The 14,155-nt window shown below is 44.2% G+C and overlaps 1 protein-coding gene across 1 annotated transcript in view; it reads left to right on the forward strand.

The window, feature by feature from the left end:
* RYK (receptor like tyrosine kinase) overlaps window positions 1–14,155 on the forward strand; it is a 55,365-nt gene that overhangs the window by 28,011 nt on the left and 13,199 nt on the right. The window contains exons 8-9 of the mRNA XM_050977799.1: window positions 1,867–2,001; window positions 4,396–4,482. Coding sequence (XP_050833756.1) covers window positions 1,867–2,001; window positions 4,396–4,482 — 222 coding nt within the window. The remainder of the gene's footprint in view (window positions 1–1,866; window positions 2,002–4,395; window positions 4,483–14,155) is intronic.

Genomic DNA, 14,155 nt, shown 5'->3' on the forward strand with positions numbered 1-14,155 from the left:
CTGTGGAATTTTTACTCCTCAAATTACTGTCTGATGGAGGGCTATCCCATCCAGCCCTGCTCCAGGGAAGGGACTGTTCCAGCTGGGGGGGAAGGTGACCAGCATAGATTTTTTTTTTAAACCAGCTAATAAGACCCCAAAGTCTCTCCCATTGTTCTCTGATGGCACTTAGTGACTGTCCCATCTTCAGGGAGCACAGCAGAAAAGTCATCTCAGCCCTCCTGTGTTCTCCTTTTTTCCTCCCCCTGTGTGGAAACAGGTGTTTACCTGAGGTTGAACTGCACCTCTGAAAGAGATTTGGCTCACTTCTAAATTGTACTGTATCTCCCTAAAAAAAATCCCAACAAACTTATTTGTCATCTGAGTTTATCTTTCCCCTGCAAAGAGCTGCCTTTAAAATGTATTTGGTATAAGCATTAATTTAAAAACAGGCTTATAAAAATTTAATATATGAAATGTTAAAAAAGTTTTAAAAATTCCTTTTCACAGAGTTTGGAAGAGACCTTACCCTGCAATTATCCTAGAGCTGGTCCTAGAGCTGGTTTCCCTCTTGTCACCTCAGTCCCTCCCCAGCCTTTTGATTTTCTGTCTCTTAGAAGCACAGAATCATTTAGGTTGGAAAGGCCCTGATCATCATGTTCAGGTGTTCCCCCAGCACTGCCAAGGCCACCACTGACCCATGTAAACCCCTCCAGACAAATCCTCAACCAGTGCCCCAGGCAGCCTGTTCCAATGTCTGACCATCCTTTCTGTCAATAAATATTCCCAATATCCAGTTTGACCCTCCCCTGGTGCAACTCAAGGCCGTTCCCTCTCCTCCTGTCCCTGCTCCCTGGGAGCAGAACCCAACCCCTCTGGCTGTCCTCTCCTGTCAGGAGTTGTGCAGAGCCACAAGGTCCCCCCTGAGCCTCCTTTTCTCCAGGCTGAGCCCCTTTCCAGCTCTCTCAGCCACTCCTGGTGCCCCAGCCCCTTCCCCAGCTCTGTTCCCTTCCCTGGACATGCTCCAGCCTCTCAGTGTCTTATCCCAGCTCAGCTTGAGCTGCTGATGTCCTGTCACCCTCAGTTTTTTTGTTTGGCTTTCCAAGTGACTCAGGTTAGTTTGGCTGAGTTCCAGTTGCTGGAATGTTGTTCCCCACAATCCTCTGGCCACGGGCAGGGGACCGAGCCCAGGGTGATGGTGGCCACTGTGCCCAAGTGGCACCTGTTTACTCTGGGGACAGCCCTTGCTTCACTGTGTCTCTTACCTGCTTTGGGGCATCCCCAGCACCCCTGGAAATAGTGAAGATTGGGAAAAGAAGAGAAAAGGTTGGATGTGTGGAAAAAAAGCAGGATTGACATTCTTGGTCATTCCACAGTTGCATAATTTTGCTTTCAGTAACATTTTAATTTTGAAGAAACTATTATCAGAGTAATTCTCAAGATTTCTCTAATAATTCATACACATGTACCAAAATATTCCAGGTTTTCTGACTTTCCTGGTGTATCCAGATGTCTGGAAAGTGCCAGAAGAGGGCACTGGTAGTTTGGTAATGTCCTGCTGGGGTAAGGCATCTTCCCAGTCTGTTTCCTCCTCCTGAGGGCAGTGCAGTGTTGATCACCTTCAGCACAGGAGTTTCCTTCACCCAGAGTTAATAATCAAAGTTGTTTGCATGACACTACAGAGAATTCCTGTGCAATTTCTTTTCCTGCAGATGATTATTGTTGTGTTTTTCCTTGCTAAATACTATCATATTTTAAAATAATTTATTTATCATATATTTAAGATGGTGCTGCTCCCTGGTGTGTGGAGCCATAGGTGGTCAGAGGTGAAGCCCTGTGCCTGGTCTCATTCCAAGGGTATTTATGTTGGATTGTTTGGCTCTGCTGGCTCCTCAGGTTATCCCACATTACGGATAGAGAAGAATGATCTGAAAAGTGTCACTCTCATGGAGGCCAAAGCTAAAGTGAAAGACATAGCCATCTCCAGGGAGAGGATCACCCTCAAAGATGTGCTCCAAGAAGGTATTTACAGCTCTCAGACCCTTCATTCCTACAACATGCTGTAGATATGTAAATATAAATAGATGGATATTTATTTACAGATTTTTCTGAAATCATTCACGGATGGTGTTTCTGATCTTTGTAGCTTTGGTGGATGGGAGGAATGAGGAGTTATGTTTGCATTTGGGGTGTGGGGGTGGGGAAAGCAGCTTCCAGAGTTAATTAGGCTGGGGGAGTGACCAGGTGTGCTCAGTAAGTCACTGAGCTTGTCTGTCTTAATAACCTGCTGCCTGCAATGAAGGGTGGCTGAGGAGAAAGGGATTCACTCAGGGCTCTCAGTGCCAAGGTAACTCACTTCTGGGAGTTCCTACAGGAGAACTGCTCTTAACAACATAAAAATCAAAGCAAAACCTACCCAAAGCTCAGAGAAACTCTGGTTGTCCAAATTTGGTGTCTCAGTTTGATAACTTTGCTTTGGAAATCTAATTGGTAGATGCAATATTTACAGCCCTGATATAAAAGATTCAGAGACTCCTTGATTGTTTTCCTGGAATATCCTGAGTTGAAAAGACCCACAAGGATCATCCAGCCTTCTGAATTGTTCACTCTTTGTTTCCTGTGCACTTTGAAAGTGTTCATGCACAACATGAATTAATTCCTGTTGAAACTGAATTTGAAAAATAGGCTTAAATGTTTAATTTACTTTGTCATTCACCTTTACTGCTGCAATTTCAAGTCTCTGTTCCCTGAGAAATCAAACTTCCCAAAGCTGGAGATTGGAGATAATCATCCTTTGGAGGCAGAATGCTTTGTGTTAGTCTGAGCAGCAGTGGAGGATGTTCCCATTCTTGTTCAGTGTGTGCCTCTGAACCTCTGGGGTGACAGCTCTGTTCTCACTCCCAGTGTGGGCTCTGCAAAAACCTTCCTTGGCATGTGTGCTTTGTGTTGCTCTGGGCTGCCTGGAGCTGGCATGTTGGGAGTCACCCACGACTAGAAGTGACTCAGTGCCCCAGCAGATGTTTGGTGGCAGAGCTGTCCTGCTCTGCCAGATGAGGCATAAGGAGCTGTTGAATGCAGTTTGCACCCAGTTAATCCTGGGATCTCGTTTCTTAGCCTCCAGCTGGTACTTTGAGTCAGAACCTTCAAAAGTTAATCACAGAGTCATTAAGGTTAGAAAAGCCCTCTGAGGTCATCGAGTCCAAGCACTCCCCCAGCACTGCCAATTTCACCCATGTCCCCAAGTGCCACATCCTGACCAATTTTAGTTCAGGATCATAGTGGTGCTGAGTCTCTGCCATTGGAGAACAAAAGAGCTTCAGAGGGGAAGAAGGGGATGAAGTAAATGCATGCAAGGAACTTTTACAGATATTGGCCACAGATTGTTTATAAACTTCACGTAGCTTCACCTGCTTTTACATTTTGGAAATATATATTCAGGCACTTTCTCAAAGTCTTCAAAAACCAAGACAGGAGGAATTTAGTTGCTATTAAGTAATTCAGGGTGTTGTGGTTGCCTGAGAGTCTCCTGAGTTCAGCTTCTGCTTACTGAGATGGCAGTTTGAAGATCCCTGTCATGCAGGGTTTCCTTGCACCCCAGGGCAGGTGACAGAAGTGTTGCACTGCCCCTGTTTAAGGTATTTAAAAACAAACAAGACCTGTATTTCATACTGTCAAAGACCTTTCAACCTAGTCAGGCAGGAGGGATCTTTGGGAAGGAGCTGTTATGCTGGAATGGACTGTGTGGAGATGATGCTCACCTTGGTGCAGGAAGGTGTTGCCAAGCTGAGCAGTTGAGCAGTAAAAGCCAATTAATTCTCTGTGTGTTACCAGTTGTTCTCAGCCCAGCTCCTCAGAGTTAGCTCCTCTTCCTGCCATAGCATCAGGAACATCTTGTGAATGGAAAAATGCTGGAGAGCCTGAATGATCCCCAAACAACCCCAGCACCTTCCAGCTGAGGTGAAACTTGTGAATAATGTGGTGCTGGCTGTTTCAAAGTGTTCCATGTGTGCTGGCTGGCCACAATTGCTTGTGAATGTTTCCAAAAAAACTTGATCCTTGTGAGCAGTGCCTTGGCTTAGAATTCCAGTTCTTAGTGCAGAGAGTTTTGACTGAAGTGCCACAAATAAACCATCATCATATTGATATTTAATTTCTCTGAGTTCTGCTACTCTCACTAGTTCACTCTCATGCTTTTCCCCTTTTTATTTATGTAAAACTTCACATTTGCTGCCTGTAGTTGTGAATCCCCCTCGTGCTGGGGAGCAGTTGAGTTCTCTCTTGGTGACTTTATTTGGTTTGGAGACACTTTAACTGCAGGCAATCCTCACTTTCTGCTCTGAAAGGTACTGTTTGCTCAAGATACTCTTAATATTATCAGTGTTTCTTTACTTTACTGATTGGTTGTTCTGTTCCCAGGCACGTTTGGACGCATTTTCCATGGAATTCTAATCGAAGAAAAAGACCCCAGTAAAGAGAAACAAGTTTTTGTCAAAACTGTTAAAGGTATGTTTGCATGAAGGAGTGGGTTTGTGTGCAGGGGTTTGAATTGTGCTGCAGGCTGAGGGTGCCAAGCCTGGCTTTACAACAACCCCCTTCTCCCCAAAATATGCAAATGATGAAAAGCAAAAGCAGTTTGGATGCTTCCTTCAGCCAGAGGGAGCAGCAATCTTATATGGAAGAAAAATGCATGTGTTCTCCACCAGTGCTTTCAGTCATCACCCTTGAATACTTTTGTTTATTATTCTTCTAAGTAGAAAATTATATTGAGTTTTTTTCCTCAGCATGTCATTGTCTTCCCAGTCACAGCCTTGTCCCCTGCAAATTGCTGGAAAAACACCTGGAATGTATCTTAAAAATCTTTTACAAATGCATGGCTGTACAAAAGACAGGGCATAGTTTCTGCCTTCCTTAAGCTTTGCAGCTGAAGTGTGAGAGCTGGCATTTAGAACTGAATTTGTCCAAATACAGCACCTGTGTTCAGGAAATACCTTGAAATGGGCATAGGTAGACTTAAAGAGCAGGGTGGGTGTAGATGAAAGTATTGCAAATGTCCTCATGTCTGTCACATGTATGCCATGTGTAAATTACAAGCATCCTACATGTATCCCTGTATCCTGCATCTATCCCTTCCTCTGCAATCATCACAAGTTCTCTTTTTGCCAAATTCCCAGTGCAGTGGTTGTTTTACCACTTGTTTTTGTCATTTCTGTTGCCTTTGGTTTTTCATTTATTTTTCTCATTTTAGTTGCCTTTGGCTTTTCATTTGACAACTTCTTTAATTCTTTTTTGCCTGGCTATTAATTTTTGAAGATCCTGATTGGGAAATGGTGAAGATGCTGAATTTTCTTGTTGAATCTTTCTGCTACCCATTTATTCTCTGCTACCTTTAAGGAAAATATGTTGCTTAAAGGAAGCAGCCACCTTGGTCTGGCACAATCAAATGTTTCTGGTGCTCTTCCCTCTCACATGAAATAGAATAATGGAATGGTTTGGGTTGGAAGGGACCTTGAAGATTACCCAGTCCCACCCCTGACAGGGGCAGGGACACCTTCCACTGTCCCAGGCTGCTCCAAGCCCTGTCCAACCTGGCCTTGGACAGTCCCAGGGATCCAGGGGCAGCCACAGCTTCTCTGGGCAACTGTGCCAGGGCCTCACCTCCCTCACAGGGAAGGATTTCTTCCCAGAATCTCATCTAGTCCTGCCCTCTGGCAGCTTAAAGCAGGTCCTGTCCCTCCATCCCTTGTCCCAAATCCCTCTCCACCTCTCCTGGAGCTCCTTTTGGGGGCTCTAATGTCTCCCTGGAGCCTTCTCTTCTCCAGGTGAACACCCCCAGCTCTCCCAGCCCGGCTTCTCTTATTTAAAAACCAAAAAATTTGCTTCTTTCTAGTATTTGGGGAATATTTTCTGAATTCTGCCTTCTTCTGTTCCCTTTCACTGCCAAACAGTTCCGTCTTTTTTATTTCTTGGCTCTTATTTAATAACAGTTCTCAAAAACTTGGCCCTTGGCACGCGAGCTACTTTTTATAGCATTGGATTAAACAACATAACATTTGTCAAAAGTGATCTTAATTTAGCTGCCTCCCATGACCTCTTACTGAATTGCTTTCCCAAAATGGGGCTTCCAATGCACTCCTAAATCCATAATTCTCCCTTATAGTGGCTTGTGTCTGTGGCACATTCATGTGCTATAGGAAAAAAAGCTCTTCCCTTTGCAGGGAAGGATTCAGTGCAGTGATGGCATTCATCCCTGTAGAGAATTTCCCAGCATTAAAAAGGATCTGTGTGTAAAAAGAGTAGAGTAGGTTTTGCTGCTAAGGTTGGCTTGGGCAGCAGAATTTTGCAAGGAATAAAACCTGTACCATCCCCTCTCCTCACAGCAGCTCACTTGCAGTGCTGATATTACACAGCTTCATTTTCACACCCTGGCTGTTACTGCTGTGTGTGTGGCTGGGACATGTGATAAGTTGGGAATTTGATCTGGTTGGAAGAAAAAAACTGCAAAAATTCTCTTGTAACCAGAGTTTTTCCTTGATCTCAGTCATTCTGTGGCCACACACACACTGCTGTTCTGGCACAAGCAGAAGCAGGGCAGGACCATAAAAGCTTGATGGGTATGAGAGCCATTAAAGTATCTCTTTGCTGAAGGCAATGAAGCCTGAGGGTCATGGAAAATAGACAAGGAATAAAAGCTTTGTCTATGGAGTTAAATTATCCCTTCCCAAAAGTATGAGCTGCTCCACAACTGCCTTGTTTAACCCAGAGGTGCATTCTGAAAGTGATAAAATGAAGTCCAGTGGTGCCCCAAATGCCAGGAAACAATGGGGAGTGGGGGTGGAGTATTCCAGATCTTTGCAAAATGTGAACTGAGGTTCTTTGAGTAGGTACTGTGAGGAAGAATAACCTCCTGGAGAGAAAAAACACTTCTTTTTTTCTCACCAGGATCCGAGCTTGAGAAACTGAAGACACTGTTCTGACATTAGGGGAGTTGAAATTCCAGGTTTAAAGCCATAACAAGAGAATCCTAGAATCCCAGCATGGTTTGGGTTGGAAAGAGACCTTAAAGCCCATCCATTCCCCCCCCCTGCCATGGGCAGGGACACCTTCCACTAGCTCAAGTTGCTCTAAGCTTTGTTCAGCCTGGCCTGGGACACTTCCAGGGATGAGGCAGCCACAGCTTCTCTGGGCAGCCTGTGCCAGTGTCTGACCTCATAAGGAAGAATAAATAATTAATTTTTAAAGAATTGTCTTCCTTATATCAAATGTAAATCTACCCTTTTCCTGTTTAAAACTTTGCCCTTTTTCCTGTCCCTGCAAGCCATGATCAAAAGTCTGTTTCAGTATTTCTTACAATCCACAAGCTACAGAAAAGTATCCTCGGAAAATTTTGTTCTCCAGGCTGAACCTCCTCAGCCCAACAAGTATTACCCAAGAGTTTGGGTTTGTTGGCTGTTAGGAGAAGAGCTCTGTGCCACTCAGGTGGGTGTCCAGGTTGTGCTGTCCAAGGAGTGGTTTCTGAATAAAAACCCATGAAAAAAAGTCATGCCCTCAGTGCCTGTCACAATGGATCTCTTTTCATGAGTCCCTCCTTCAGCTGCCAGTGTATTACAGCATCCATACCCTTTGGAGAGGGGTGATTTCCAGTAATGGGGGCAGAGGGAGTGTGCTGTCAGTTTTCCCATTTCCTGTGCTGGGGAAGGTGAATGTTGTAGCTGCTGTGCTCATCAGGCAGTCGTTCTGTCTGTGGGTATTTCCTGCTCTGGAGGGAGAGTGATTGCAGCCCTGTCAGTTTGTCTCTTCCCTGTATTCTTTCCCTGTGGTTAATTGTTGTCCCCAAAGGATCAAAAGCACAGGTAGTTGACTGCAGTAACTGCAGCAGCACTTCCCACTCTCCCTCTCTGATGTTTCCCAGAGCTCCAGTGAGATGCAGGGCTTTGCTATAAACCAGGAGAGTGAAAACAGGATCCCTGATTTCTGTGAACTTGGTGCTTGTTCCCCTTCTGGAGTGATTTGCTCTTAAAGGAGCAGTAATACATGGAAACTGAGAGAGCCTGGACCTGCCTGAGAGGTGGAAGAGCCCATCCAGAGTTTCGTGGAATATTCTGCACTCCCTGTTGTCTCAGGCTGGAGTAGAACTATTAGGTCAGACTCCCAAAGAGCAAGTTTGAGCCTGATTAGGCAATATCAGTGCAGGGTTGGATAGGTTGGAGTGTGCTTGTTCAGCATGATTTGACTGCTTTCTCATCTGCCACAGAGTTTGGGGTCTTTCATTTGAACACTTCATGAAGGTATTAAAGTACTTTTGAAGTGATTCAGTGATTATTTGTTCTGTAGCTCTTAAATTGAAGGGGTGTAAAAGTTGGAGATGCTTCTCTTGAAGTCTCAACACCACATCTCTTATAAAGACTGGCTGCAGGAGGATTCATCCCTGGGTTTTACTCCAGATTCTTTAAAGATTTTTTTCTTTCACGGAGCTTTAGTTCACTCCAGGGAGGAAGTTGTAACATGCCCGTGGCAGTGACAAAGTTTCTACATGCAGGTTCATGAAATAGATGAGTTTATAAAGTTTTTTTTTAAGGCTGTATCATCTGTGTCTGGGTGCCTGAGCCTTCTGATATGTGCAGTGCCTTGTGCCAAGGAGAGCTTCAAAGGAAAATGGATCTCTCTTGGCTTTCTGGAACCTCTAATAACTTCAGACTGCAAAGATCCCAAGCTCTGGGGGAAAAGTGACTTGCTCAGACTGTCCTACATCCTTCATGTTGGCCATACAGCTGTTCTGTTGTCTTTGCACTTCACACTTCCGCTGTGTTCATTTGCTAGGCAAAGTGCTCAAAGTCATAATTACTTTCACACTTAGACATTCAGAGGAAAATTCACCTTTGTTCTGTCTTCAGACACTGATGGAGGTTGGGGATGTGTGTCATTGCCAGCAAGAACAAGGATATGTTATCTAGAATATTTGGGATTTTGGAATCTTTAGATCAACACAACCTGAATGAGTTCTTTGTTAGAAAGATGAGAGACTTAGCTGGCATTTGCTGTCTTCTTTGTGTTTCTTGTTTTACAGAAAAATTGGGTTATGAGGGTGGAATGCTTCACCTTCCAATTAGAGGTTTCCAATCCCTCTCAGTTTTGGGAAGTGTCTCTGATGGCATGCTTCTCCAAGCTGGCATTACATCTCTTGCCAGGGTTTAACAGATCCCTCCAACCTTTCTGGGGAATCTTTTAAATCATCTGATGTCAGAGGAGGAAGAAAACACACAAGTTTCACCTTTGATTTAAAGAACACATTGTTTAATGGTGCTTTTCCTGTGAAGGAGAAAATTCTTAGCAAAACAAATGGAATTGTGTTATTCCAGGAACATATGAAGTGAGGGTGAGCTGTGCAGAGCCCTGACTCATTTAGGATGTTCTGGCCAAGGTACACTTTTGGTAAAAACAACAGAGTGTGCTGTTCAAGATAACCCGGCTGCTCCCATTTCGTGTTCTAACCACTTAACATTTTTCTGATGTACAAGGAAGGAGTGTTTGGAAACAAACCATCCATGGAAAGCACTAGAAACAGAGTGTTGACAAAGGTCAGCTCTTTAAACTTTATTGTTCTACCAACTTTTAACAAAGCTTTGAGTTCTGTCATCTTAGGTCACTAAAAGACTTTCAGCATTCTTGGCTATCTCTGACATTTTACTATTTAGAGTTTTTAAATTTATTGCTAGTCTAGTTAAGAGGAGATGCCCCATTCCTGGAAGTGCTCAGGCCAGGCTGGACAGGGTTTGGAGCATTGTGATCTAGTGGAAGGTGTCCCTGCCCATGGCAGGAGGTGGAGTGAGATGAGCTTTAAGATCCCTTCCAACCCAAACCATTCCAGGATTGCAAGACTGGTGACCCTTTAGGACTTCATGCAGCTGGGAGGTGTAGGAGTAGAAATCCTGAGAATTCAGGCTGTGCCAAGCAGGAGAAAGCAGTGGGCACATTTAAGGGGATTTAAGTGGGGACAAGCAGCTCTGTGTTAACCAAGATGAAGGCTTCTTGTTCACACTGAACAGGTACCCCTTGGAGCAATCATAGTTGTTCTCAAGGGGTTTGTGTTAATTGTTTCAATTGATGGAATTTGCTCTTCTGGGCAGTTCATTCCTAAAAAGCACAGCCTTGTGAAACTAGTTCTAGGTTTAAGTTTGTACCTTAAACACACAGTATTTGAATTAATTGTTCAAAAGTATTTAATCTTCCAAAATCTGAGTGCAGGCTCCTGTTTCTGAAGAATATAGTTTATGCCAAAAAAAATAAAAATCAAGAGTTACTGCTCATCTGAGCTAAATTCTTGAGTGTCTTTTTAAAGGAAGATACTTAAATTTAAAGAATTTAGGATAAGTAGCAAATTTCTGACTATCAGAAATGCACTTGATTTGTCATTTAATCCTAGTTCTTTAAGAAAATCCCATAAGACATCTAAACCAGTACAGTATGCTTCAGAAAATACTGAGGGGATGATTTCCAAAGTATTGTGCTATATAATTTAAAGGCTTATTATTCCATGTGCTAAAAGATATTCACCTGCAGGGCACTTTAAATTATAAACAGTTAAGATCTCTACTTGTATATCACTTTCATTATGTGCTGTCCCTTGACCTTTGGACCAGGACATCAGTCATGTCTCTCTCTCCCAGTTTCACTTTCAACTTACTTAACACTTTCAGGTTCACTTTGAGTTAAAGGGATTATTGAACGAATAGCCTTTTACTTCCTCCTCTTTGCTGCTGCTTCCTGGATTCTGGTGTCACTGTTACACAGGGAACTAAGACTATCCCCAAATCCTGCTTTTCTCTGCCCTTTTTTGTGGTTTAAAACTGCATGTGCATTTGTAATGTAGGAAAACCAGAATAGCCTTCCCTATTTTAGCAGTGTCATGTTGACTCAATCCCAAGATTTATCAAAATTAGGCTTGGATTTGTCATTGTGAGCTGCCTTGCTTTGCAAAATAAACTCATGTGGTTGATACTTGGTGCCTGGATACCAGGACTGGAAGAGAAATCCTGAACTGTAGGAATTTTGTCAAGACTAAGTGCAGTGTCCTGTGCTGTAACCTCCTCCTGCTGTGGTTTGGAGTGCATGTCTTACCTTTCCAGAGACTGGAATTCTGTAGGATGCAGGGCTGCCTTGTCAAGCAGGAGGATGCTGATTTGTGGAAGGGATGACCTGAACACCTCCTGCAGCTCTGAGCTACAAACAGGAGCACAGTGTGCTGTGCTCAGTCCGTGGCAGGAGGAGGGATCAGATGCTCCACTTGGCTCTGTCTCATTCCTGGAGCCTCGAAATTTGAAAGCTGAAATATTTTTTATGTCTACTTCCCTTTCTGCCTGTGAAAAAAGCAGGTTGGATCATGACTTCTTGCCTTTCCTTCTGGTGAAGGTTACCTGATAGGGGCATTAAAAATGTCCTGTGCAGCAGATGTGAGCACAGGTGTTGAATTGCTTCCAAAGACTCCTGTGGAGGGGTTAAAGCAGTACTCAGGCATGCATTCTCTTTGAACTGGGGTGGAATTCTGCCTTGGGAGCAGTTTTACCTAATTAATTGCTATGCAGAAACAGCAGTAATTAACAAGAATGTGTTGATACTGGGAGCATTTATCACTTGGAGCAGCTCTAGTCCTGCACTCTGAATTCCTGTGACCACTGTGCCTGCCTGTGTGGATGTCACCTTTCAATAATGGGAGTTTGTGCACTTTGTCATGGGATGTTTGGCAAAGCCCACAAGGTTGAAAAATAATAAGGGTAATAGAAGCTTGTGAAAAAAAAAAAACAGGCAGGTGTGTAGAAAGTGAGTTGTGTAAGTGTTGTGAGGTGGGGAAGTGTTACCTTGCAGTGTGAGACAGGAGGAAGTTCAGGGGAACAAGCCATTACAAATGGCCCAAAGATGAGAAAAGCTGCAGGTAAAACATCTTCTTAAATGTTGCAGTTGGAAACATTCATCAGGAGCCTTGGAGCTCCTGACTGTAGCATTTGCAGAGCTGCTCCTGACAGGAGTCTTGCAAGAATCTACTATTACAGGCTGTGAGAGAGTTCACATGGGACTCAGTTCAGTTTTGAAACCTGTGGTTACATGGGTTTTCAGGTTCTGCTTTGTCTTCTGAGGAAATAGGTTTCATTCTACACCCAGAAGTCTTTTAGATTGTAGTGCTGCCTGGGAGGGGGCTGTGGTGAGGTGGGTGTCAGTCTGTTCTCCCAGGGAACAGGAGACAGGACAAGAAGAAATTGCCTCAAGTTGCTCCAGGGGAAGTTTTGGTTGGATATTAGGGAAAATTTCTTCCCAGAAAGGGCTGTCCAACCCTGGCACAGCTGTCCAGGGCAGTGGTGGAGTCCCCATCCCTGAAGGGATTTAACAGAGGTGTGGATGTGGCACTTGGGGACATGGGTTAGGAGTGGCTTTGGCAGCACTGGGGGAATGAGTGGACTTGATCTTGGAGGGCTTTTCCAACCTAAAGGATTCTGTGATCCCACTTAAGCTGTGCTTGCAGTTTTGAGGCTCTGGGAGGTCTGACTTACAAAGTGACTCATGAAAGCATCCAGCTAATCAGTTCCCCACTGGAATATCCAGGTAATTGCTGCTTTTCATCTCTGCTACGTCCTCTGGGGTGTGGAGTGACTTTTCCTGGTGAAGCAGAGCCTGGTTCTCTGCAGCTGATGAGTGCCTGGTCTCAGAGCAGGCATTTCCCTTCAGTGTCATCACAGAACTTCCCCAAGATCTTCTCACCTGATGATTCATGTGATTGATAAAGAACAACCATTTTAAAATATGTTTTTGCAGCTGGATTTTAAGAAGTTGGTAAAAATGGAATAGGTGTTTTTCCTCCTCATGAACCAGGAAGGGGCCCCAGCACATCCCAGCACTGAGGGATCAACCTCTTCTGTAAAACCAGCAGTGCCAAGAGCCCCATTGTGCCTGGCTGCATAGAAATCCTGTGATAGCAGGAGATAAACCTGCAGCTCCATCAGAGCTTGGAATCCTGCCTTGTTCTTGCCCTGGGCCTCAGGGCAGCCTTTCACAGCCAGGCTTTTGGGTAAAACCAGGGCTTGGAGAGCATCTTCCTCTCTGGAATTCATTCATCTATCTCAGTCTTGGTTTTAAGCACCTTCTGAAAGTTGGACCTTTTTGATCCTAACTGAGTATCTGGATTATTTCTGGGTGTTAAATCTTCCTCTGAACTTCCCTGAAGTTGCTGCTCTTTGGTTTCTCAGCTGTTGGTGCATGATCACCTTGTGGAAATCTGGCTGCTCCTCATGAGTATCCAACTGCAACTCCATTTGCTGAGCACTGACATGTTCTTAATCACAAATAATGGTAATATCTCAGTTCAGCTTTTTTCAGGGCTTTAAGGAAGTTTTGAAATGAGTCCTTGTTGCCTTGGAGCACCCAACTTAAATTCAGGGCTGTTCCTGGTGCCCAGATTTAATAAAGAGGAGACTGGGACCTCCTCAGTTGTGTCTCCAAGTAGCTGCTGTCATTTCAGAGGTTTCTGGCTCTGTGGGAGGCTTTCCCCCCTCTCCCCTCTGTGGCTGTGCTTGTATCTGACATCTTCATGGATTTGGGGCAGACAAAAGGAGCCACAAAAGCCATTGGGCTTTTTATTTTTACATCCCATGGGTGTGACAGGATCCTTCCCCTGTTCTGTTTGAGTGGCTGCACAAACAGCTCTGAGAAGAAAACAAAGTGTCTGTGCTTACATGTAGCACTCAGGGATTGACACAGTTTGGGGAATTTGGGATTATACATTGACCCAGGCAGGAAGAGGAAATCTGTAGGATTCATCTCTCTATGTCCTTGGAAAAAGGTCTCAGCAAGCTGGGATTGCTGTGGCACAGCTATCACTGGCTTGGCTCTGGGGCTCTGTTTCTCTTATCAAAACTAGAATGTGCTGGATTGATTTTAAGGGTTTTTATACAGGATGCTCAGATTGACCAGGCCTCCACAACAAAAAATGTAATATTGCCAAAATCACCTTTGTCCTGGTCTGTGAAGATGTGTGTGTTGGTTGCTCAAAAGTGGTTATAGTCTACTAAATGTGACAGAATTTGTTTAACTGAACTTTTTCCTTTGTAACTGATGAAAATGCCTTAAAAGGAAGCCTGATTGCAATGGAGACTGTTGCAGTAGCAGTATTTTGGTGTTTTTTTCCCCCTTT

The sequence above is a fragment of the Serinus canaria genome, chromosome 9, assembly GCF_022539315.1.
Source record: "Serinus canaria isolate serCan28SL12 chromosome 9, serCan2020, whole genome shotgun sequence".
In the NCBI taxonomy this organism is placed as follows: domain Eukaryota; kingdom Metazoa; phylum Chordata; class Aves; order Passeriformes; family Fringillidae; genus Serinus; species Serinus canaria.